Genomic DNA, 25,890 nt, shown 5'->3' with positions numbered 1-25,890 from the left:
GTACCAATTTTGGGCGCATCGAGGGTGCTAATCCTTCCTCGTGCGTAACCGACTCCCGAACCCATTTTTCTGAATTTCGTAGACAAAAATCGTTGTTTTAATAAAATCTAAATCGTTTATTAAAAACAACCGTTTTACGAGGTGACCCGATCACACCTCATCAAAAAAGATTGGTGGCGACTCCCATTTTTCGTTTTATTTTCAAAATCTAAGTCGACCCCGTTTTCATCCAAAAAAAATGGTGTCAACAGTTTTATTTGGATCTGTTTCTTTAATTAGCAATATTTCTATTTTTCATTATTTAGATTATTAATGTTTGGATGCGAGCTCATTATTATTGTATGTTTGCAAATTTGTTCTTTTTATTTTTACATTTATACAATTTTCACTCATTAGTAGGATCCATTATTCGTGTATGTTGTTCCATGTTTATAATTTCGCTTCCTATTCACAAGTGTAGCATTGTAATTTTCAACTTATTGTTCTAAGATTAATTATTCCATTTTATTTCAAGTCAAACTAATGTGTTTTGAGCTGGCTTTACAATTGTTTATTTGAAAATTTCCTAAAACAAAGGCAATGTTTGATGTTTAGAAATTCGGGAAATCGTGCCCTAACGTGCTGGGTTTCAATTCTCCATTAGTCCAAAATAATAAAATATTCCTTTAAAATTTCGTCCGTGCTTTCTAATTTTTAAAACAACGTAATGTTCTATATTTGGAAATTCGAGAAATCGTTCCCTAACATGCTGGGTTTCGATTTTTTGTCGAATATCCCTTCGTAATTTTCAAATATATGAGCTTTTGGAGATCGAGAATTGATTGCGGTTTCGAGGGTTTAAAGGGTCGTGTCCTAACATGCTGGATATGATACTGTATTTCTTCGAAACAAGAGAATTTTAATGTCCAATTTGAGTCATTCAAATGTTTTAAAAGGAACCATATTTCAAAATATTTTTTAAATCTTAGACATAAAGACAGTACTTAATCAATTTGGTACCAATTTTAGGCGTAGTGAGGGTGCTAATCCTTCCTTGTACGTAACCAGCTCCCGAACCCGTTTTCTCAAATTTTCGTAGGCCAAAATTAATTTAAATAAAATAAAATATTTTATTAGGTGATTCAATCATACCTAAGCAAAAAAAGATTGGTGGCGACTCCATACTTCGTTTTAAGGTCGATCCCTGCTTTTTTCAAAAAAAAAAAGATTTCGACATCTTTTATTTAAAATAATAATTCTATAAATGATATATTAAGTACTTATAAAATTATCCAATAAATAGTAAAATAAATACTAAGAAAAATAAAAACTGCAAAAGGCAAAGATTTTTTGGCCTTGTATCATAGCTAAATCCAGGAATACAATTAGAGAGGATGAACACGATATAAAAAATAAAATATGAAAATTCATACCAACCCTACATATAAATACATGAACATTTTAATGTTATATTAAAATTTATGAAAAATTAAGTAATTAAAATTGATGTAAAATACCATATACTTTAAGCGGTAAAAATAGGCATTCCGATGGACAAATTACTTAAACTAGGTAAAGCATTCCGATTTCGATAAGTGAGGCGTGAGGTATACCGAGTGCAACTGGAGAACGCCTGCTATTTCGTCTAAGAAACCCGTAGATTATGTTAATTGCAAATTTCTTCACCAAATAAGATGCATCCTTGGCTTTGATACGAGTGCTTGCAATTATGTATGCCACCCCTGATTCCTTTGCTTCCATTAGTTCCTGCACTTCGTTGCTTGTTGGAGTCATTTTCGATCCGGCTGCTTTTCTTCTTCGATTGCCTTCTCCAGCATTAATCTCATACCCCATTTTACTAACATCTTTGACGGGAATAGGTGCTTGCCCTGCGGCTAAATAGGTTTCACTAATGGACTGGTGTTTCAGAAACTCCGAGACCTTTTCAATCAGTTGAGTTTCCAAGTCGTTTTTGTCACCAACATCCTTGTATCTGAACCTATACATTGTGTTGTATTCAAGATAACATTAGCTATGACAATTAGTAATATGTTAGTTGTGGATTTGATTGTTAGTTACCTTAATATGCATCGGTAGAAACAGAATTCAGGAGGACCGATCCGCGAAACATGATAGCGCTTGTCACCTGGAACTTTGGGAATCATAACATGATTCAGGGTGACAAAGATGAGGATCTGATGGAATGCTGGAAAGCTTGCCACAAGATGTGCAAACATTGGTGGGATACTTGAGGCGACATTGGAGTAAATTAGGCCAATTCATGGAACCCTGGTTATTCCGAGGCCTGGACCAAGAGCTATGAAACTATCCAATGACACCTTATTCTCAAACTCGAATGATTGCTTTTTCCAAGTCCCGTAGTGCCAGATTGACATCAGAGACAAAATTACTGCAGCCGACAAGAAGGGGAAGCCATCCCCCTTTGCGTACTTTAGCAAGGCATGCCGAAAAATAAAGCAGTTCCACAGATCCAAAGGTTAGTACAAACAATAATGCAAGGAAAAAACTTCGATTCCAAACCGTAATGATGATCAAAAACATCAAGCAGTTTGTAACAAACATGACTGTGATCACAGCAAGGCCTGCACACCCCCAAAAAAAAAAAGAAAAAAGAAGCATATTGTTGGCTTAGAGCGCAAGCAAAGGGGGGATGCTGAGGAAGCCAAGGCAAGTGAAGGCACAAACCATATGCATTGCCAATCGTGTTGGTATCTCTGAAGCCGATAAGAACAAGAAGACATAGCAGCATCAGGATCCAGTTTATTTCTGGTATGTATATTTGTCCATGTATTTGCTTCGATGTGTGTATTATCTTCACACGTGGGAAGCAACTTAGGGCCCTGCATTGACTGAAGATGGAGAATGTAGCTGAGATTATTGCTTGACTTCCGACTACCGTTGCAAGAGTGGCAATGATAAACACTGGCCAAAATACAGCGTCTAAAAAGAAAAGAAAGATATACAGTAGAAAAGAGAAAACATCAGATTATGCACAAACATGTGCCTTCTCTTGTTGTAACTCAGTTTTGGAATGAAGCAAGTGATTTATGTCCTTGCAAGATGAATCATTCCTCTGATGAAGATCCGGGATTATGTCGAAAACTAAGATAACTACAAGTTTCAAGCTTACCAGGAATGGCCCTGTAGAAACTGCTTTGAAGATTCATCCTGTGCTTGGAGAGATAAGCAACTTCACCCATGTATGCTAGAACTAAGCAAGGATAAACAACTGCTGTAAAGCCTATCTGCCATTCAATCCGTACAAATTAGCAAAAAGGAAATCTGTTTCCGAAAAAGAACAGGTAAAGTAAAGCAGTTTGATGCGAAATCCCATTGTCTAACTTTCGAGTTTCATAAAAACATCATATATAGAAGGAAGAATCAAGAAGCACCAAGATCAGCATACATAGCTTCTGCACCTGAAAGACCAAGCATAGTACATGATCAGTCTTACCAAAAAGAGAACGTTCCTTTGGGAAACAATAAAAATTTTTGGATCTTTCCCTGAAACCGACCTGTAATGCAAAGGACGATGCCTCCAAGGGAACTCCATCCATCTTTTCCAGCTTTCTTGAAGAAGTTATAAATATAGTATGGTGATACAGAATGTAAAACACAAGGATTCCAATGGTATATGTTGTAAATGCCGACTCCGGTAATGCATATAAGCCAACATATCAATAATGGAGCAAAGAGAAACCCAACATTGTGTGTTCCATAGTGCTGAAGAGCAAAAAGTCCAACCAAGATAATGCAGGCAAAGAACAGAATACAATCTGGAAAGTATGTAACGTATCAGAGATTGAAGCTTTTCATAAATAACACAAAACTCAGGAATCTAAATGACAAAAACACGAAAAAAAACTCGGATTTAACTTACTGTCATGTAAGTCTGCAACCTTAACCTGTAAACCAGAGACTGCGGAGAGGACTGTAAAAACAAAATCAAGGAAACTGACCAAAACAGCAAGTACAAAAGGATGAGTTGAAAGAGCCAGATTGATTGAAATAAAGCTCATACCGGACATGGTCGGACTCAAGATTCCATCACCAATAACCATGCTTGTTCCAAGGAGAACAACAAGGAGTAGAACAACCTTAGAGCTATGATGTTTTTCAAAGAACTGCTTTATGAGTAAACTGGTTCCTGTGTCCTCAACAGGTTCTTCAGCCTTTTCAGTCGATTCGTGCTTGTCTGCTTCATTGGTAGCATTCAATATGCCCATCCTGGAGTGTCGACAAAGCAATGAATACAAGGCAAAGGCCCCACCTGCAAAAAATCAACTCGATATGTTCATTAAATAGAAGCCATGAGAAGCTTAAAGCGTAGGTTAGGGGATTGGCTAGTGTGGCACCTTCACCATTGTCATCAGCACCTAAAACAAAAACTGCATACTTTAGAAGAGGGATGATTGTCAAAGTCCAGAAAATCAAAGAAAGTACCCCAAGAATCTCATGGTCTTCTCTATAAGGGAACAAACTCCCAGAGAATATGCTTTTGCAGACATATATGGGGGATGTGCATGGATCTCCATAGACAACCCCAAAACTCTGGTATGCAAGACAGAGAGTAGTCCTGCATGATTTCTGGCAAAATGGATTAAGAAAGTAATTGTTAGGACATTATGAATCCGAATAATATTTCATCTCTATATATGATCACTTTATAAATTTAGATATGGTAGCATCATTAGTCAGTTTAATGGATTAATGAAGATTTAGGATCTTGAACCAGCAACATAACTTGTAATACAAGGCAAACTGGCAAAATCAATTAAACAAACAGAGAATAGAGTTTGTGGTAGGCAGAGAAGGAAATTAAACAAGCCATCAAACTTAATTCTTTCTTCACTTTCCTGGGAAACAAAGAGAGAATAGAGTTTGTATAAAGGTTCTCTAATGAAGAAACAGTGGTAGATGATGTGAAGCAAAAAAAACTTACCAGGTGAGAAACCTGGGTTGTAGAACAAGTTTTAGATTCCATAATCATTAGAAAAGTTGAAATAACTTGGATATGGAATTTTGTGAGAATTTCAACTACAACTTCAAGTCCTAATTTGAAAGGTTATCTTAAAATTTGATTCCTTTTGGATGATAACATGTTCTGAATACAGCCAGTAATGGAATCTGATGAGAGAGAAAGACAAGTTTAAAAATAGAATGAATTGAAAGGTACCCAAAGAAGGGGTCCGTACCATCGCCTTTGGATTCAACCATGATACGGTGGTTACTAAAAGACTGAAACAAAAATAGTATGCCAAATTTCAAGGACTAATATTTTATTCACCATCCCAATGACGTTTAAGATTTTCCAATTTCATTAAGTTTAATCAAAGAAAATAAAAAAAAATAAAACATGATCCAGGCCAAACAAATCAAGACATAAATATATGGATTATCAAGTTTGTCCCTATATAATTAATATTAATGACTATTTAATGTTAAAACTTGTATTTGATCTCTCTTCACACCTTTTCTTACAAGCCAGTCTTGGAGTTTAAGCTCTTTATCCTTTAATCCTCATTAATTTTCAACTTTTGCTAAAAGTTCTAATTTTTGTAAGCATAAGCTACTTGTCATATAAACTATTCTGTTCTATTTTTAATGTTTAGTCCTTTTATATATAAATTAATTATAGGGCAGATCTTAAATTTAGTTTTGTAAGTAGTTTTTTAATACGAAAATAGTTTTTTTTGTTGTAAATTTTTAAAGAATATTTAAAAATTAGATAAAACCCAATTATTAAATAAAAACATGTAATTATAAAATTGTTTATATATTTCTAAATTGAATACTATTAATAAATTTTATAATTATTTTTTGATATTAACATATATAATTATATTTGAAGTTATTTAATTTACACGTGAAGTGATAAAAGATTTATGCTCAAATTTTTCATGTTTTATCAAAGAAAAAAGATGCTATATCTATGTGACTTAAAATTGCTTGTACGTTGTCTTAGAGTTTTTTGTACACATAGTATAAGGTTTTTTCTGGAAAATAATTATATATCAACTAATAGAAACATACAATACTAATAGGTGGATAATATTCAGATAATCCAAAGCAAACAAGATATAATGTTCTAATTTACAGACTAATATGCCATGTAATGCGCAACACCATTGGCCAATTAATTAGCATAGTGAAAAAAAAGAAGCGTAAACCACGCAAACAAATGCGGGCCTCCTCAATAATTCGACTATAAACAAACAAGTTCATGCTATCCCTATTGAATTTATTAATAAGAGCTAACAGTCCAACTCAACAATGATATAGCGGAATTCAAATCCCAAGCCATCATGATGGCTTGAACAACGGCAAAAACCTTGACGGAGCATCAAAGACTCTTTAAGTCGGGCTAAACGTTATAGCTGGATTCTGAAGGTTATATTAGTCATTGAAATGGCTTAATAAAATTATTGAAGTTTTTACAACAATATTTTTAAAACATTTGCTAACCTTAGAAGAAAAAAAATAGCGTGTTATCTCTTTTTGACTAAAAGATACAATTTTTCGAAGTAAAACCAGTATAGCTCTTTTAAATCCCAATACATCTTATTCCCTCTAGGATGTATAAGTTAAGGGCTACTATGCGATTCCTAAAGAATAGGTTGTCTTAGACCCTTATCATTCAGCACATAATACGTCCCTCGAAAACACAGAATACCATCGACATTGAACCTAAAATCCTTAGTCTTACCATCCTCAATCTGTTTAATCCATGGCAATAAGGACACATCTAACAAATGTTTATCTTTAATCTCATTGACAAAAGGTGGGCTTTACTTGCATCTCTACCAATAAGCCTTCATCGTCCATCAGTCTCAACCTAGCAATCATCGCTCTTAGGTCAGTCATCTACATCCTACTTAGAGCATCTACCACTACATTAGCTTTTCCAGAGTGTTACTCGATCACACAACCATAGTCCTTCAATAATTAAATCCATCTCCATTGCATCAAGTTCAATTATTTTTGGGTAAGAATAAACTTGAGACTCTTGCGATCCGTGTAGATGTAACATTTCTCACCATACAGATAGTGCCTCCAGATTTTCAATGCAAACACAATGGCTGTCAACTCCAAATCATGAGTCTGATAATTGCACTTATGCAATTTCAACCCCCTCGATACATAGGCAACTAATTTTTCATTTTGCATCAGCATACATCCAAGTTCAGTGTAAGATGCATCACTATACACAACATACTCCTTTCTCTATTCAAGCTAAATCAGCATCGGAGCTTGAGTTAACATAGACTTTAGCTTCTTAAAGATAGCTTGCTGGTCAATTGTCTATTTAAAAGGGCCATTCTTCCTTAACAACTTGGTTAAAGAAGCAACAATCAAAGAAAACTCTTCAACAAATCTCCAATAATACCTGACTAAACTAAGGAAACTTTGGATTTCAAAAACATTTTTAGGTTGTTTTCATTCCATAATTGTCTCTATATTTTTTGGATGCACTTGGATACCTTCAGCGAATACCATATGACCCAGAAACATTACTTTTTTAAGCCAAAACTCATTCTTACTCAGTTTAGCATAGAACTTTTTTTCTTAGAGAATCTACAAAATCACTCTAAGATGTTCATCATTTTCAGTTTCAGTTTTGGAGTAAACAAGGATGTCATTGATAAACACAACAACAAACTGATCCAAGAATAGCTAGAAGATCATATTCACCAAATCTATGAATACGATAGATGTATTGGTTAATCCGAAAGGCATCACAAAGATCTCAAATCAATTTTTGAGAACATAGTTGCACATCTAAATTGGTCGAACAAATCGTCGATCCTGGGAAGAGAATACTTATTCTTAACAGTTAACTTATACAACTACCGATAATCAATACACAACCTTAAAGAACCATCCTTCTTTTTGACAAACAAAACTAGAGCTCCTCAAGGCGAAACACTTGGTCTTATAAAACCACGATCCAAAAACTCCTAAAGTTAGACTTTCAATTATTTAAGCTCATTAGGTTCCATTGTGTAAGGAGTAATGGACAATAGAGCAACTCCAGGAAACAACTTAATTCTGAATTCAACCTCACTATTTGGAGGTAACCTTAGTAGTTACTCGGGAAAAACATCTAGAAACTCCTTAACTTTTTGGATACTATCCATAGTTGAATTACTTGCACTCATATCCAACACATAAGCTAGATAAGTCTTACACCCTTTTTGAACCAATTTCTTTATTACTATTGTGGAGATCACATTAGACAAGTTCCAACCAGGAGGACCAGAATCTCTATTAATCAAGACCTTATTTTCCTCCCTTTTTGTGTTCCAAACGCTTAATTTCCTCCACAATCTTAGTTTTCTTTACTAGAGTCTCAAATACCCTTTCCTGATGTGGAGCAACTTGAATCATGAGGTCATAACGCAGTCCATCCTCAAACCTCACATATTTATCCTGCTCAGTAGCAACTATACCTTAAGCATACCGGCCGAGACTCAAAAATTTGGTCTCATATTCGGCTACAATCATATCCTCCTATTTTAACTCGATTAACTCGAATATGTAGGCCTCCTCATACCTTGTGCCTACATACTTTTTCTGGATGGCCTCTCGAAAGTATTCTCGGGTCAATCGTTCAACCTGTGTACCCCTCAAAATAGCTCTTTTGGTGTCATGCGATAGAATCAATAGACACCGGTACAGTCCCAAGATAGAGGTCAATACCAAACTCAACTTTAAGTTCCAATGGTAAACCAGACAACTCTTCAAGAAACACGTCTGAAAAATCCTTAATAGTGCGAATATCCTAAACTCTCAACTCTTTACAAACCAAATTCATCACATAAGCTAGGTAAGCTTCACAACCTTTTCCCATCAACTTCGTACCCTTCATATCCTTCATTAATCTCGATATTTCACCAACAACAACAATTTCCAACCCATCACCATTCCTCAAAGTAATTCTCTTTGTCCCAAATTCTAGCTTATCCTTATGTTTAGTCAATCAATCTATACCAAGAATAACATCAAAACCATAAAATGGAAATTCCATAAAATGATAGAGAAAATGTGCCATTGTATCATAAGGGGACATCTACGATAAACTTTATTCACTACCACAGTATCGCCAAGAGAACTAATAACAGTCATACCTAAAACAATAGTCTCTACCAGAATCCCTAACTTACAAGCCAATTCACTCAAAATATACAAATACATTCACATTTACGTTAACACGTCTAGAAGGTATATCAAATCTAATGTAAAACATACAAACAAACAAATAAATGTGTGAGTGGTGGGAAAATGATCCAAGCTGCATTCCTGCAAACAAACTTTGGAATTAAAGGTACTATGTTTCCGTTCCTACCCCACTTGCAATCAAATTAGAAATATGTCAAACAATTAAGGTAATCAAAGTAACTTAAACAGTTGGGTTTCTAGATTCATGGGTTACCCCAAACAATACATTAATAACAATCACCTAGGTCCGAGTGTTAATAAACCTAAGCTTTAATACCACCAAATGTAACACCCCATACCCGGCCTGACATCGAGCCGAAATATTAGGATACTACACACTATCTCACAACATACACAGTACAAACGAGCTCATTCTTAAAGAAACGTTTTCTATTTTAATATTTACATGAGTTTTAAGTCAAACATACTCCTAATTATCATTATGACTTACTACGCACACTTTAATTGACCACATTAATATAGTTAAATATGCATAGGGTTCATTTCGCAAAATTTCAAACCTGACTACGTAGGTATCGATACTGAAACAAAAGTATTGATATTTCCTTTAAATGGTATCGATACCGATTGGAAAATCGGTTCCAAAACAACATTATGTTTCTCGTCTAATAATCAAATCCCAGAAAATACTGATACATTTATTAAAGTATCGATTATGTTACCCTGAGTATCGGTACTCATGATAAGGTATAGATACCAAATTACAATATTGACTTCCTGTATAATGAAATATCACAGAGGTATAGTTTTTAAAATACGAATATCGATACCTCTACTCCAGACACCAAAAATACAATATAATAAAAAAAATAATCCATCCCAATCATAAATCGTTCAACATGTAACTAATACCTCGTCAAATAAACATCGAAATGACCACAATAACAATTGAATCATCGAAAACATGTATGAGTAACCAAGCGATATAACAAGAACAATATCCATAAATCCTAAGAATTAATAAGTTATGCAAATAACCAAAATGTCATGGCAATATTTATGCAATAGTTCTACCACATTGCCTTTATTTTCCCAAAATATAAATGGATAATAAACACCTATGAATTAATGTAAAAGACTAGCTTAGATCACCCCTCGGAACCACACCGCTTACACTAGAACATTACTATTTTGTAATGAATTAAAAGGAGTGGGTGAGCTTTGCAAGCTCAGTGAATGCCCAGAACAACTACCATGCAAACAAGTCATCATGTATTATCGAAATATCCATTTAGCATAATTACAATGTCTAGCCTTTAATATCATATTATAGTTATTCATGCATTATTCATTAATTCATCTACATAGTAATCACATTTACTTTTCAACATATAACACATTTCATACGATCATATTTAAATATAGTTTGGCACTTGAGCTATAAAACTTAAAAGTGAGCTCTATCACCATTCATCGGATACACGGATCTCCAACACACCAAATGACTCATAGAGTCGGATATATCCCAAAAAATGAAGTATATAGCTAACACTCTCCATCACACCAAACATGTCTCGTTGAATGGATCTTAACTCACATTCCCTTATCTTTCCAACATGTCCCAAGGTCTCAACGCCTAAATCACATAACACATATAAGTGAGTACTCACAATCCTATAGCATGCCAACTATATCTAACAGTCTCAAATATCACAAGGCCAAAATATTCGTTATTAATACATATATTCACTTATCGTTCACTGCAAATATCATATTATAAACACAAAGTTATCTCTGTCATTTAGCATGTATAACATGTCTACATTTTCACTTTAACAACAGTAATTATGAACATATAACACATGCTTTAGCATCTCGTCTCAGTTCACATTTTCATAATCACACAAGCACATATTTCACAAATTAAATCAAGATTACAAGAAAGTTTACACTTGGAATTTAGATTAGGAGTTTAGGCTACTTCTAAATTCCCAATTAACGTAACGAATCATATCCACGAGTAGCTATTCTAAACATTCACCAAATACACATTCGTCAAATGCCGAAAGCTCAAACTAGCCTTTCCTTAGCTCGTAGAAAGTCCTAATGAATCTGAATATTCAACACAACAAATTACACAACAACACATTCAAAAATTAGCTAAGGACTCAACTCAAGCAATCAAAATACAAGCTTAAGCTAAATTCTTATGTTATCGAAACCTTCGACATAACAAACTTGATATTTAAATATCTTAGTCTATACTCAATCGTTTTGCCCAAAACTACTTCCATTCATCTTTTTATTCACCTATGATTGATTCTCAACCTTTAAACTATGCAAAACTACTCAATTCATGGTATCAAAATTTTTGACATGTTTATGGAAATTTTCACGAAATTTATTTAAAACCCAAGAAATACTTAACGAATCTTTAAAGTAAGTTTAGAAACATTATAATTTAATCAAGTCTAATTGAAAAACACTTTAAACCCACATTTTACTCAAAATCCAAAAATCTACCATTAATGACCCAAAATTTGGCTTTTATTTTAAACATATGATTCAATGGCTAAAAAATCAATTTAAAGAATCAAATAAAATTAAAACTAATAGAAAAAATTACCTTTAATGGAGGAAAAATGAAGCTTTTATCAAAAATTTAAAAAAAAACCACAAATTTGAAAATGGAGAAAATTATAGTGTTTTGGGTGTTTTTCTTGATATTTTATAGAGGTTTAATGCCTGGATGTTGATATAAACCAAAATATTAGAGTTTGAAAATCAAAATTTGATTGGAAGAGGCTTAGGAGAGCAAGGGACAACAAAGCAATGTTTTGGGGAAAAACTATCGTGACTTGCTGTAGATGGGGGAAGATATTAGGTTGATTTTCAAATTTTGGTAAAACTACTTCATAAACATACATAATTTTGACCCTTTTACAAATCAACCTTTATTTCAAAGTTAAAAGCATTTTTAGTATTATTTTCAAAAAATGGTTTAATTATCAAAATGCCATAGACAAAAACATTTTCGAACACCATGCTAACGAAATTCCCAAGTTCACTGGAGCTAAAATCCCTAAAATACCCTAAAACTCCTAGGCCAATTTTGGGTGTTACATCAGCCCCATTAGATCGAAGCCTCTCAGTAACAAATCCACTATTCCCAGATCCAATTTGGGTTCCAGTAACCCTTTAAAGAATTTTCAGCATCCTTTGGGATACTGTAACACCCCAAACCCGGCCTGGAAGTTTGGCTCGAATCTAGCATGTCACATTGAAGTGTTTTTCGAAAACCATGTTTCCATTAAAAACCCTTCTTAATAATTAAAAACTTATACCCTTTTTAAACCTTGTTAGAAACCTCAGCTGAATAACATTCTTAACAACTTTGTAAAAATCTTGGCAGTTGCGGAAGCTTGATTTAAAAACAATTACGGACACGTGTTGTTTTGAACAACAGTAGTTGCTTTGGAAAATTGTGTTCTAATACTAGCAATTATAAGAACAATAAGTAAATTTTCAAATTTGAAATCCAGAAAATTACAATGGCTTTACTACAACCCACATAAAACATTTAAAAGTAATAATTAAAACTATAAAATAAACAGTGTGTGTGGCTTCCTCCGAGCCCCTCGCAGCTCCGATCCGTCTAAGGCTAGAAATTACCTGAAAGGTTAATAAACGGGGTGAGTTTACGAAAACTCAGTGTGAAATCCCCTACTATAAAAAGGAACAGTCAGTTATATAAAAGAATTAAAAGTCTAGCCCCAGCCTTACTTACAATTTCAGTATCAATTGGGCCTTAGCCCACTATAACAGACAGTATCAGATGGGCTTTAACCTATTACAGAATAAGAAACATTATCAGAACTAGAATCAGAATCAGAATCAGGATCAGGTGACAGAATCAGAATCAGAATTAGTATCAGGTAACAGAATCAAAATTAGAATGTGAATGCAATCCCAACCCAATCCAGCCGTATACACCCCCGTACCAACCTTACACCATGTGGGGAGACAACTCGACCCACCCATCCGCTACACACCACAGAATTTGTAGCAAGACTGCCAGATATTGTGACGAAGTCACCAGATACAGATATTGTGGCTAGGCCACCAGAATAGATATATATATATGTATATGTGGCGAAGCCACCAGATTGCAGCGAGGCTGCCAGAATGCTTCCTCCATCAATATAACCCATATCCCATGCAACAGATATACATGTCATGGCATACAACATATACAGAATCAGAATATCATGTCCATATTTGAATCAAACAATCACAATCAAGTCATTCATATCACCAACATATATTCACAATCAAATCCGTCAACCACACAGTCCAAGTCAGTCACTTGCCCACAAGGGCAAAACAGTTATTTAACACCCTAAGGGTAAAATGATAATTTTACCCCACAAGGGTATCTCAGTAATTCTATCTTACAGGGGTATTTCGGTATTTCTACCTTACAGGGGTATTTCGATATTTCTACCCTACAGGGGTATTTCGGTATTTCTACCCTACAAGGGTATTTCGGTAATTTTATAAATCAAGGGTAAAATGATAATTCTGTAAATCAAGGGTACTTTGGTAATTTTACAAGTTGAGGGTATTTTAATAATTTTACAGGTCAAGGGTATTTTAGTAATTTCAAAAATCAGGGGTATTTTGGTAATTTTACAAACTAGGGGTATTTTGATAATTTTACAAACAGGGGTATTTTGGTAATTTTACAAATTAGGGGTATTTTGGTAATTTTATAAACCAAGGGTATTTTAGTAATTTGGTAAACTAAAGTATTCTAAACAGGGATAACAATACGAATGGGCCTAAAGCCTTTTCTCAACCCAAATAGGCCCACACGCTCGTGTGGCCCTTTTAGCCCAAATCTAACCACAGATATGAGATTCACCTAGCCTAGTCCAATACTTACTACACAATCAAACAACTTATCCAATTGGGCCCGTAGGCCCGTTGGGCCCACATGGCCCCTTTCGGCCCATCGCGGCCCGAAATAGCCATCCTACAGCTAGAGTAGTGAGAAATACACACCTGATTAGAGACTGGAGTTAATCCACGCTCCGAGCACTCTTAGCCGGCGCCCAACCCAACCGAGCACGCCACAAAGCGAAAGGGATCAGCTAAGAAGGGTACCTTTACTCTCCTCATGGTTCTTTCTATTTAAAGCCAACTTCGCATCCACTCTTATGTTAGCTTTCCGATGTAGGATCCCTCCATCATCAGAGTTTAAATTCAACACTAACTCTTGCTGCCCCCTGTTAGCAAAATAAATGCTCTTTGCTTGCCATGGGATTCAAACCCATGCCTTCCCTTAAATGCTCCACACGCTACTTGCCACTAAGCCACAAGGCTTTTTGTGTCACAATTTCTCCAACAATATTCTTAAGGCCTACCTACTACACCCAGGGTTTGATTCACCTTAAACCAAAATTTTTGCTAGAGTCCAGGTTTGAACCCAGGACTTCTCCAACACTTCTCAGCACACTTAACCACTAAAACAAGCCTTCAACTATGAAATTTTCAAGCACAACAGAATATTATAAGCTGCCTTCAACTGCTCTCATGCTCAAGGCCTAAAACTTCTAGGCCCAAATTCAGGGTGTTACAGATACTACATCATCACCATTATCATAACCTTCGCCACCGATGGCAGATGAATCCTCTACATAATTCACCTCAGGAATTACGGTTTCATCTTGAATGGTAGGCAATTCAACAGGAGCAGCTCTACGTCGCCTACCTCTACCATATCTACCTCAGGTGCTTATAATGAATTCTTGGAAGTTTAAAGTTTAGGGTATATCTACAGTTCAGGGGTACGATACTAGTTAAAAGTCATTTCGTCTAAAGTTTATCTACAATTTTAGTTACAGTCTACGATTTATCTTATAGTTTCATAAATAACAGTAACAAATTTAGGAATGACATCGGAGTCTCGAATTTAATTTTTTTTAATAAAATCATTTTTCCAACTTTTATGGCATGTTTTTTTCCCCAAAATACCCCTTTTTTAAGACATGCATATAGACTCATTAGAAATCCATAGTACGAGTTTTAAACTTAGGCTTTGATATCACCAAATGTAACCTCCCTAACTTGGGCTAAACGTTATAGCTGGATTTTGAAGGCTACATTAGCCACCAAAATGGCCTAGTAAAATTGTCAAAGTTTTTAAAATAGTTTTTTTAAAATATTTGCTAACCTTAAAAGAAAAACTTAGCGTCTTACACTACAAGAAAACAAAATTTTAGCGGCATTTTTTTAAAGAGCCGCAAAAACTATTAGCGGCGTTTTTCCAAGTGCCGTAAAAAACGTCGCTATAGGAAACGCCACCAAATCTTATTGCGTTTATCTGAAAAAAAATGCCACAAAAGATCAAGACTTTTAGCGGCGTTTGTAAGAAAAGTGCCGCTAAAAGTCATGGCTTTTAGCGGCGTGTTATGAAGAAGCACCGCTAAAAGTTGTAGCTTTTAACGGCGTTTAATGGTGAAGTGCCGCTATAAGTCATGGCTTTTAGCGGCATTTGTTAAAAAAGCGCCGCTAAAAGTCATGACTTTTAGCTGCACTTTTTTAACAAACGCTACTAATTTTGGCAAATTTAAAATATACATTTTTCACCAATATCCAACCCTTCCTACATTAAATCCAACCAAAAACAACAAATGTAGCATAAAAAATACAATAAAAACATTAAATCTAAATGATACTTCAAATTCAACGAAAGATCTATGATGTAAATTAATAAATCAAGTAATATACTTACAATAATGTTAAATGTGACAATGTTAAAAACATTTTTACAAGGAGAAAACTAATGTTTATGATGGCGGCTTTTGCGACTACTGAAACATCTGCATCATTTGCTGAAGCTGTAGCTGGAGCTCATCGTACTTTCTGCTCTGCTTTGTTGCCATCACTGTTGCCTTGCCTCCCTCGCTGCTGCCGCTGCCTCCCTCTCTGCTGCCTCTGCTCTAAGTTATTGCTGGAATTCTTCATATTTTCTTTGAACCTCGGCAATTTGCTCAATTGTGTTCGCTTGCATCTGAGTTATCTGGTCTCTTAACCTCTAAACTTCAGCTTGAGCTTGACTCCCGGAAGGCATGTATTGCTGGGAGCCGGATCCAAAATATTGGGTCGGGGTAACACCAGATCCTTGAAATCGAACCCGACCATACCTTTCAGGACCCAAAACTTTAGTGATAATTCTGTTATCAATATTCTCAAGATTAACAGAACTATCAATCGAAGCAATCGCTTCATACTCCGCCTTCTTCTCCTTTAGTTTCTCCTAAAAAATCAATTAAAGAGTTAGAAACGAAATATATAATAAAAAGGAATGCAACATAATTTAACATTATTTAAAACTACTATTGACGAATTAAACCATTATAATTAAACATTATAAATACTTATAATAAACCAAATTTTATTAAGTAAATATACCATAATTTCTCCAGCTTCGAATGTCATAAGAGATCCATCTTTCTTCCTATGTGTAATCTCAAAAAGCTGAAGGCGTCTAACTTTTTGACCAGACGAGACTTCCTGCAATATAGTAGTAAAAATATTATTTAATAGTAAAAATTTATTAACATTTGAAAGAATTAATAAATTCATAATACCTCGACCTCAGCTACAGAAGCAAAACTTCTCGACCCTGCCGTGTGCGTGAAATTTTTTTTTGCCTACTGCTTGTTCCAACTCGCTCACGGTCCTACATAATGAAATTATTATTACTTATATAGTAAACACTATATATAAGAGTTTGGAAATACGTAATACCTCTTCTTTCTTTGAATTCCAGAATCTAACCGCATCTTTCCAATGGTACCTCAGCATTCCCAGTGGGATATTTCTCAATTTTTCCTCGAGGCTTATGTCTTTCTTAAAATATAGTTTTTTCAAATTACTTTTATGGTCTCTCCATTTTTTACCCAATGCTTTCTTGGTATAGTCATCGGAGACCTCTAAAGCAAATCTCTCCTAAAAAGACACAAGTTTAGAATGTAAATATAAATGAAACTTAAACCAAAGTATTATAAATTACATTCACGTTTTGTTACCTTAATATTATCGAGAGCTTGATTTTTGTTGCTATCAAGCATGTGATGCCATGATTCATAGTTGATGGGCAACATATTGGCATTTCGTGATATAATGCCTAAATAGCCTGCTAAAAGTCGAGCTTCAGATCCAACAGGCTGACCATGACTGTTTCTACTTACTTTGACACGCTCGACAGGATTTAAGTCGTATAAATCTTTAAGCAGCATACGTCATTGACCTCTGCGCTTCCCACCATTTTCAGCTGAAAAACGGTATATTATTATATTAAAATTGAAAAATAAATCAATAATAAAAGTCAACACATGTAAAATGAACTTAACATTACTTTTAAATTCTGCAGGCTCGTCAAGTGTCTCCGGCACATTCGAAGATCCAACAACTGTCTGCTGTTCACTATTTGCTTCTTCTGAATTTGGAGTATTCTGGAAAATACTTAAATCTCAAAATCTTCTTCTACGCATTTTTCCTGCAATACACATAAAATAGTTGAAGTTTTAGTAACAAATTACAACAATAATAGTACATATAAAATAGTTAAATTATATAACATGACTAAGATAAAAATTATAATATTACATATAATTAAAAAATCGTAAAATCTTACTACATCATTATTCTTAAATATCTTCATCCACATCATGTCGAACCAATTGATGTTGTGTACTAGTACTAGGGATATTTTCATCTAAGTTTTGTTCTGGAAAAGGTAATGTTTCTGATCTTTCGACGATGCCATCTCTACTTCCATTACCCATGTCAAACAAGTCTCTAAGGGTGTTCCGGAGTACAACATATCAACCCTCATCAGTTGGATCTTTTGAATAAAAAACTTGTTTCACTTAAGAAGAAAATACATACGCCTCGTCCATCAATTGTTGTCCAATATGAATCAAGCGAGAGAAATTAACCACTGTAAAACCAAATTGATCTTTTTTAATTCCGCGAGCAATAATAACATCAGCCTAATCACACCAAAATAAGACAACTTTCCATCTGCCATAATAATCCAACTCAATAATGTCAGTAAGAAGTTCGTAATACTCCACATTATCCTCAACCAGATTACTGTCCTTAGCACTAGCATAACTTGTAATTAAAGAATTAACAACAATTCCACATTTTTGAGTTCTCATCAGTCTCTCACGATATTTTGCATGAAATCTGTATCCATTGATGAGGAAGGCACTATATCTTTTTATTACTCTATTCGAACCTTGGGAAAGCCATTTAATTTCGTCATTGACGTCCCTCCCACTCCAAACCTATTGAATCGAAAGTAAATTGAGTAATTATAAATGTATTATGTAAAAACATTCTTATTTGATTAACTAAATTTCACGATTATATGTAACTTATTAACTTCAGTTACATACCGTTTGGCTTAACCATTCATGAAAAGATTCTGCGAATAACTTATTAATCTCTCGATGTTGTAATCTTCGAGAGCGTGCACAAGATCTCAAAATTTGTTTGTACTCACTATGTTAAAAACAAGTTTAATTGGTTAGAAGATAAACAAATCAAAACGACGAATATGTGAGGAAATTTTAGAACTTACTTGCGTAACGGTTCAACTAAATCGTGGTGAAAAAGGACATATCGATGTGCTTGTATCCACAATATATCATCTAATTCTGCAATTTCAACTTTTCCGATTGGTTCTCCATAACTTTGGAATAAATAAGTTTCGGCCAAGTTATAATCATTGAGCCCAGCATTTCTACTTGGTCTATTCAATCGTGTTTCAACATCTTCTAAATATCTAGAACAAAAGGTAATGCACTCCTCTGCCAAGTAGCCTTCAGCAATTGATCCTTCTGGATAACGCTTATTGCGACAATAGGACTTCAATTTGCTTAGGCACCTAAACACGATATACAATATTTATCAAAAACTGTAACTAAATGTATAGAGGCGAATGAATGAATACTTGACAAATAAATTAACACATTTCTATAAGATACATCTATCGATAAAAAACTGGTCCACCAAGTATTGCTTTGTGAGGGAGATGGATTACCAAGTGCACCATAATAGTGAAGAAGGAAGGTGGAAAGATCTTCTCCAAATTGCATAAAGTCAAAGCGGCTCGATCTTGTACTTTCTCAAGTTCTTTAACATCCAAAAATTTTCCACAAATAGCTTTCATTATATTGGATAGTTCAATTATACAGGACGTCACATTTTTTGACATACAGCACCGTAAAGCAACTGGGAGTAAATCTTGCATCAAGATGTGGTAATCATGTGATTTTAATGAATATAATCTTCGATCTTTAAGACTCACACATCGAGATATATTTGACGCATATGCATCTGGGACCTTTATATCCTTCAACACCATGCGGAACACTTCTTTCTCTTTCTTTGACATTGAAAAAATAGAATGCGGCAACCGATATTTCCCATTCGGAAGTACTTGAGGATGAAGATCACACCGAATTCTCATGTCAACTAAATCAAGTCGACTCTGAAGATTGTCTTTTGATTTTCCATCGACATTCAAAATTGTCCCAATTATGTTCTCACAGACATTCTTCTCAATATGCATGACATCAAAATTGTGACGTAAAATGTTGTGCTCTCAATAAGGTAACTCAAAAAAAATACTCCTTTTTTTCCACAAGTCCGCCTCATTAGGATTATCCTCTTCGTCAGATTCATCATCAGATTCATCGCTCGATCTTCTCTTTATTTGCGTGTTAGGTGGTTGATTCATCTTCCCATAACTGAAGTTGATATCTTTTAACATAAATAAGATTTCAGATCCAACGGTCTGCTCAGTAACTCCTCTGTACTGTTCAGTATCGTCAAATAGAATCCTCTGAAATCTAAATTTATGATTTCCATCTAACCACCGACGATGGCCCATGTAAGAGAACTTCTTCCCATTATACAACCACTTCGAACAAGTTTACGCAACACAACAAGGATAGGCATAACATCCTTTAGTACTCTAACCCGATAAATTAGCATAAACCGGGAAATCATTAATTTTCCACAACAAAGCTACACGTAAATTAAAGTTCTCCTTTCTTAGTACATCATATGTCTCAACACCCGACCATAACTATTTTAACTCTTCAATAAGTGGTTGCAAATAGATGTCAATATCATTTTCGGGACCTTTCTCTTCAAGGATAATCATTGATAAAATAAATGAAGATTGCTTCATGCAAATCTATGGAGGCAAATTGTAAGGAACAAGCACTACAGGCCAAGTACTGTACGAAGTACTCATGATTTTAAAAGGATTAAAGCCGTCAGCTACTAGCCCAAGCCTCACATTCCGAGGATCGCTTGCAAAGCTTGGAAATTTACTGTCAAACGATTTCCAAGCTAAAGAATCAGCAGGATGCCTTAATAATCCATCATCGGTTCGTTGATCATTATGCCACTTCATAGAATCGATTGACCTTGACGACATGAAAAGCCTTTGAAGTCTTGGTATTAGGGGAAAATATCGCAAAACCTTGACTGGCTTCTTTCTTAACTGTGCCCCACCTTCATTTACATTCATATGTTCTGTATTCCCATTCATCCAACGAGACTTACCACAAACATGACAAGACTGTTGGTTCTTCTGATCACCCCAGTACAACATGCAGTCATTTGGCGAACTATGAATTTTATCATACCCAAGGCCCAAATATTTTATTAGTCTCTTCATATCTTGACAAGACTGGGGGATTTTTGCAAATGGAAACATCTCTCTCAGAAACTCTAGCAGCATTGTAAAAGAGTTTCCGGTCCACCCTCCCAAACATTTTAAGTGAAATAGACGAATGCAGAAGGACAATTTCGAATATTTTGATCCCTCGTAAAGTTCTTCGTTCATTTCATTAAGTAAATTGTAGAACTTCGCCGCTTCTTCATTTGGCTCCTCATCAAGGGCACTTGTTCCCGTTTTGCAAAAAACATTTCCACTAATATTACAGTCATCGGATGCAATAAAGTCAGGTAGAAACAATTGCTCACCATGACTGTGCATATTAAATGCATCCCGCAACATACCTTTCATGTCATCTTGTCTAACATACTGATGGTAATTAGTATCAGGATAAGTCGAATTAATCGTTGAAGAAGTTCGACTAGATGTACACTCTCCATGGAAAACCCATTTTTTATACCCCCGAATAAAGCCATCAACAATTAGATGTTCGTAGACAACTTTACGAAAATGCCAGTTGATGTTGCCACACCTCTTACACGGGCAAAGAATCATATTCTCTTGGCTTGCATTTTGAAATGCAAAATTTAGAAAAGTTTGTACTCTATTTCGGTAGTCGTTGCTTACCCTTGACAAATTCATCCAACTCCTATCCATTTCGTTGTTCTTGAACTCTAAAGCTGACAATAAATTGCATTTAATAAAATAGATAATATATATCCAGTATAAATTATCTAATGGGTGTAAACTAATTAAGGCAGTGAGATTTTCAAGTGTATATTTATGTATTATGTAAGTTAAGTAAGTTTTGTAAGTTATGTAAGTTATGTTATGATATACAGTTATGTAAGATATGTAAGTTATGATATGATATATATTTATGTACTATGTAAGGTATGTAACTTATGATATGATATATATATTTATGATATATATTTATGTATTATGTGGGTTAAGTAATTTTTATTGTTAATTTTATAAATGATGAGTTTATATTAGAAAATAGTTTAGTAAATTAATAAATATGAGTAAAACATATAATTATGTTGTTTGATAAAAGTAAATATTGATTTTAAAAATTATTTATTTTTAATTTTAATTTTATTAATATAACATTTTATATTATTTTGAATAATTTTGAATAAAAGATACATATGATAATTTGAATATCTAATTTTCAAAAAAAAAATTATTTTAATGTTTTAATAAATAAAATCGATTTAATATGTTCTACATTAAATGATAAGTAATCGATATTTTTTAAAATTTTGAATTAAATAAAATTTATTATAATTATCGAACTCATTTTAAAAAAATTAAATATTGAATTTTTTAATGAAATGAAAATTAATACTCGAATCAACAAACAATAATAATAATAATAATAATAATAATTAAAGCTTAAAATAATAATAATAGTTCAGAATTCGGATGTTTGGAATTTAACATGCATGATGTATATAAATTTCAATGGTTAGATTATTAAATTATTAATTATATAAATAGTTACAAAAGTGTATTAAATTGTTTTAATTTATATAAGGGGTCTTTCCTATGTATACTATCTAATTTTAGTGATTTTTTTTAAAATAAAGAGTATTTTTAAAGATTATAGGTAAGAATAAGTATTATATTAAAATAAATATCAAATAAAAACATTTTTATTATATCTTTAAATAAGTTAAAGAAATTTAATTCATGTTAATTCCAAAAGGTAACAATTAAATACATTTAACTTTGGCATTATATTTATTTTTCATGTAATTTGTGTAAAATGTTAACATAACGTATAAATGTTATAAGCTAAATTTGTTAAATTATGACTAAATTGACAGAAGAAATAAATATTACGATTTAATTTGTTAAATCAAGATCAAATTGATAGAATATATAAACTTAATATCTATTTGTTTTGTGTAAACTATTTATGGAAAATAATTTATGAAAAAATATATTGATTTTATGGAAAAGTTGATATTTTTTGTGTTTAAATGAATACAAGTTTTTCTAGAAAAACCTAAGTTGTACCTAACTACCATTTATCCTACGAAGCAAGTTGTATATGTTAACTATGTTAGAGTGAGAATAAAATGTCATAATCTCATTCACAAAATCTTCAATCTAATAGAAGCCACTTGATTGATATAAAATTCTTTTTTCTAGTTTCTTCCCAGAAATCGAATAGAGACATGTTAAAAGCAAAGGAATTCTAAAGTTAATAACACACATTGGATCGGCAGCAAAATTATTATCAACAATAACTACTTCAAAAAAAAACAATCATAGTAAACCAAAAAAGACTAGTTTCCCAAATATCTTAAACAACGAACTAAGAACCTTCCAGACATCTCAACAGCAGTTTTTCTTTCAATTTTCTAAATGAAATTCAAGAACGAGGAGTTGTTAATATAATAAATAAATAAATAAAAGTGGTAATCCTCATATTAGTGTTCAACTTTTTACCTTTATTTGATATAACAAATTGGGTTTGGACTTCTAGCCCAAGTTCTAATGTATGCCTGCAAATTCTCAAACCATGATGATTCTAAAATGTGTAATGTGTTAGCCATTCAATTTTTTACCAACACAAATGAATAAAGAGATCACAAAGGGATTTGACAGATACCACGAAACTAAATGTAAAGACATCATAAATTGATAAAAGGTAAGCATTTCATGGTAATGTTTACCAGAATTGCTTGAAACTGCTTTGAAGAGCTGGCTTTGGGCAACATTCATTAAAGTTCATTCCCTTTTACATTTCAACGTTTTCTTTCAATAATATCATTTTAAAGTTTAAAACTAGCTTTATTTTTTTAGTGTGTAATTTGCTGATAAAATTTTCAATATTTAATATAAGATAAATCTCTTCTACTTAAAAGAGTTGAATGGACCTACTGTGCCATAAATAGCATGGTGGAATATATATGCATGGATATGATGATAATATTTATGCTACAATGGGGACAAGAGAAACAGTTTTGTAAATATACATACCCCTTAAAAAATTGTAAATTCGATGGTAGAGTCGATTAAATTGGATGGCAATTTAAATTACACCTGCAAATAATGAACAGGCACGAAATTGAAAAATAATCTAAGGATAAACAAGAATAGTAATTTAAAAAATGAAAAAAAAAGAAAATAAAAGATTAACTAACCTTTTGGCTATCTATGCTTTATGTGTATTGCTTTAGTGTATGAAAAGAGCAGCAAATGCAGGTCCTGATAATTTGATGCTTAACTGCTACAAAATAGCCACTCCAATGGGTTTTCTATGCCTGCCCTTGAATCACCTACAACACCAAGGAAACAGAAATGTAAAAATTAGGTTTTGTTTAAACAAAAATGTGGGGTTAAAAAGATCCAAATAAATCAAGCTAGATAGACTATATATACAATTAGATAAACAACAAGGATTCAAACCAAAAGGAAAATGAAGTAGATTTTTTAGGAGTAAAACTCAAATGAAGACCACCGGATTACTTTCTGACCAAAGTTTAAACTTATTAATATTTGAGTGACCACGAGTGCAATTCACCCAAATTTTTATAAATAAAATTATTTATCACCGACGTCAGATAATAGGTAAATACAAAACGAGTTGTAAAAGGAAAATCAAATTTTTTGCTAGTTATTGACACTGCAAATTTCATATAGGCGGTATTCAAGTTTTGTACAGGTTTAGATTTTGCATGTATATTATAGTTTGAGTGAGCTTCCATTCGAAAATACTGTTGCAGATAGCAGGAAACTTAAAGTAGCAATAATAAATTCAGCTAGGTCCCTCCTTTTTTGGAACTTATATATCAGAAAATTATTAACAACCTTTTACAATCTAATAAAGATACATGCATATACAACATTACATGGAAAGATATAATGTCCTGTTCCAATGTGAACTAGTTTACTCTTCTGCTCAAGTATTGTGACAGAACACGCAGTTATTGAAGCCTCATAAAAGCTTACCGCCACAATGAAATTAGTTCAAAACAATAAACGCGAAGGGCCCAAATTGATTAAACTACTAAACCAACATTATCTATTACAAAATTTACAAGTGGAAGTAAGGTTGAGTGCTGAGCATTAACAACAGAAAGCGTTAACAATAGAAATCTGTGTTCCCTGGGTTTCTATTAAAATAAATAACAGAAAGTGTCAAAAAAGGAGAGACATTTACCGTTTGACTTCAACAACGGAGACCGACGGCGCAGCAGAGGGGTTAGTCGAGGGCGATGCAGCAGTGGTAGGGTCAGCGTCTTCACCAGCGGATCGATTGTGATTTAGACTTAGGGAAAATTTAGGGATTTGGGGGGAATAGCCTGAATTGGGGAAATTTTGCTAAGAGAAAAAACAAGAAGTATCGGGGGAGTGAAATGGGGTAAAACGAATGAAACCAAAATGACACAGTTTTGGTATAAACAAAATGACATTTGTGGCGTTTATAAAGAAGCGTCAGTAATTCAATTTTTTTGCGGCGTTTCTAAGATAGCGCCACTAATTCCTAAACCGCGCCACATAAAATGACGTAGTTTCCATTCGATTTCTCATATTTTTAGTGGCATTTATAAGATAACGCCACTAAATCCACTACCCCGCCAAATAAAACGACGACGTTTCAATACAATTTCTCATACTTTTAGTGGCGTTTATGACCTAGCGCCACTAACTCCACTGTCCCTCCAAGTAGAACAACACCATTTTCGTTCAATTTATCATATTTTTGTGGCGTTTTCTAATAAGCTCCACTAACCGCGCCACTTAAAACGACGGCATTTTTATTCAATTTCCCATATGTAAAACCAATACAGCGCCGTTTTGTTTAAATTTAAATACTAATTTTTATAAGTATAATTAAGCCCAAAACCAATAGACTAAACCCCAATACCATAAACCATATAGACTAAACCTTAAACCTAATACCCAATACCCTAAACCTT

At 33.7% G+C, this 25,890-nt stretch overlaps 2 protein-coding genes and 1 long non-coding RNA gene across 7 annotated transcripts; all 3 read right to left on the bottom strand.

Annotated features, from left to right (window-relative positions):
* Window positions 1–1,444: 1,444 nt before the first annotated feature.
* Window positions 1,445–4,620, bottom strand: LOC107917321 (probable potassium transporter 13). The gene is made up of 3 exons (XM_041111866.1): window positions 3,881–4,620; window positions 2,059–3,776; window positions 1,445–1,978 (listed from the first exon to the last, which is right to left on the bottom strand). The coding sequence occupies exons 2-3, from the start codon at window positions 2,214–2,216 to the stop codon at window positions 1,543–1,545; spliced, it is 594 nt and encodes a 197-aa protein (XP_040967800.1). The 5' UTR covers window positions 2,217–3,776; window positions 3,881–4,620; the 3' UTR covers window positions 1,445–1,542.
* LOC121203282 (probable potassium transporter 13) lies at window positions 2,326–3,200 on the bottom strand. Its single transcript, XM_041082072.1, has 3 exons — window positions 3,131–3,200; window positions 2,686–2,940; window positions 2,326–2,582 (listed from the first exon to the last, which is right to left on the bottom strand). The coding sequence occupies exons 1-3, from the start codon at window positions 3,198–3,200 to the stop codon at window positions 2,326–2,328; spliced, it is 582 nt and encodes a 193-aa protein (XP_040938006.1).
* Window positions 4,621–17,276: 12,656 nt separating the features above from the next.
* Window positions 17,277–25,369, bottom strand: LOC107917069 (uncharacterized). Of its 5 annotated transcripts, none has more exons than XR_005926402.1 (6): window positions 25,131–25,369; window positions 24,112–24,246; window positions 23,948–24,010; window positions 23,414–23,469; window positions 17,606–17,746; window positions 17,277–17,521 (listed from the first exon to the last, which is right to left on the bottom strand). It is a non-coding gene; the product is annotated as an uncharacterized lncRNA (long non-coding RNA). The 5 variants fall into 5 exon arrangements; XR_005926400.1 differs by having other exon boundaries at window positions 23,414–23,495; window positions 25,131–25,347; XR_001689681.2 differs by having other exon boundaries at window positions 23,414–24,010.
* Between the last annotated feature and the right edge of the window lie 521 nt (window positions 25,370–25,890).

Source organism: Gossypium hirsutum, chromosome A01, assembly GCF_007990345.1.
Source record: "Gossypium hirsutum isolate 1008001.06 chromosome A01, Gossypium_hirsutum_v2.1, whole genome shotgun sequence".
Lineage (NCBI taxonomy): Eukaryota > Viridiplantae > Streptophyta > Magnoliopsida > Malvales > Malvaceae > Gossypium > Gossypium hirsutum.
The sequence above is the reverse complement of the archived record's forward strand: the minus strand, read 5'-3'. Positions and strand labels throughout refer to the sequence as shown.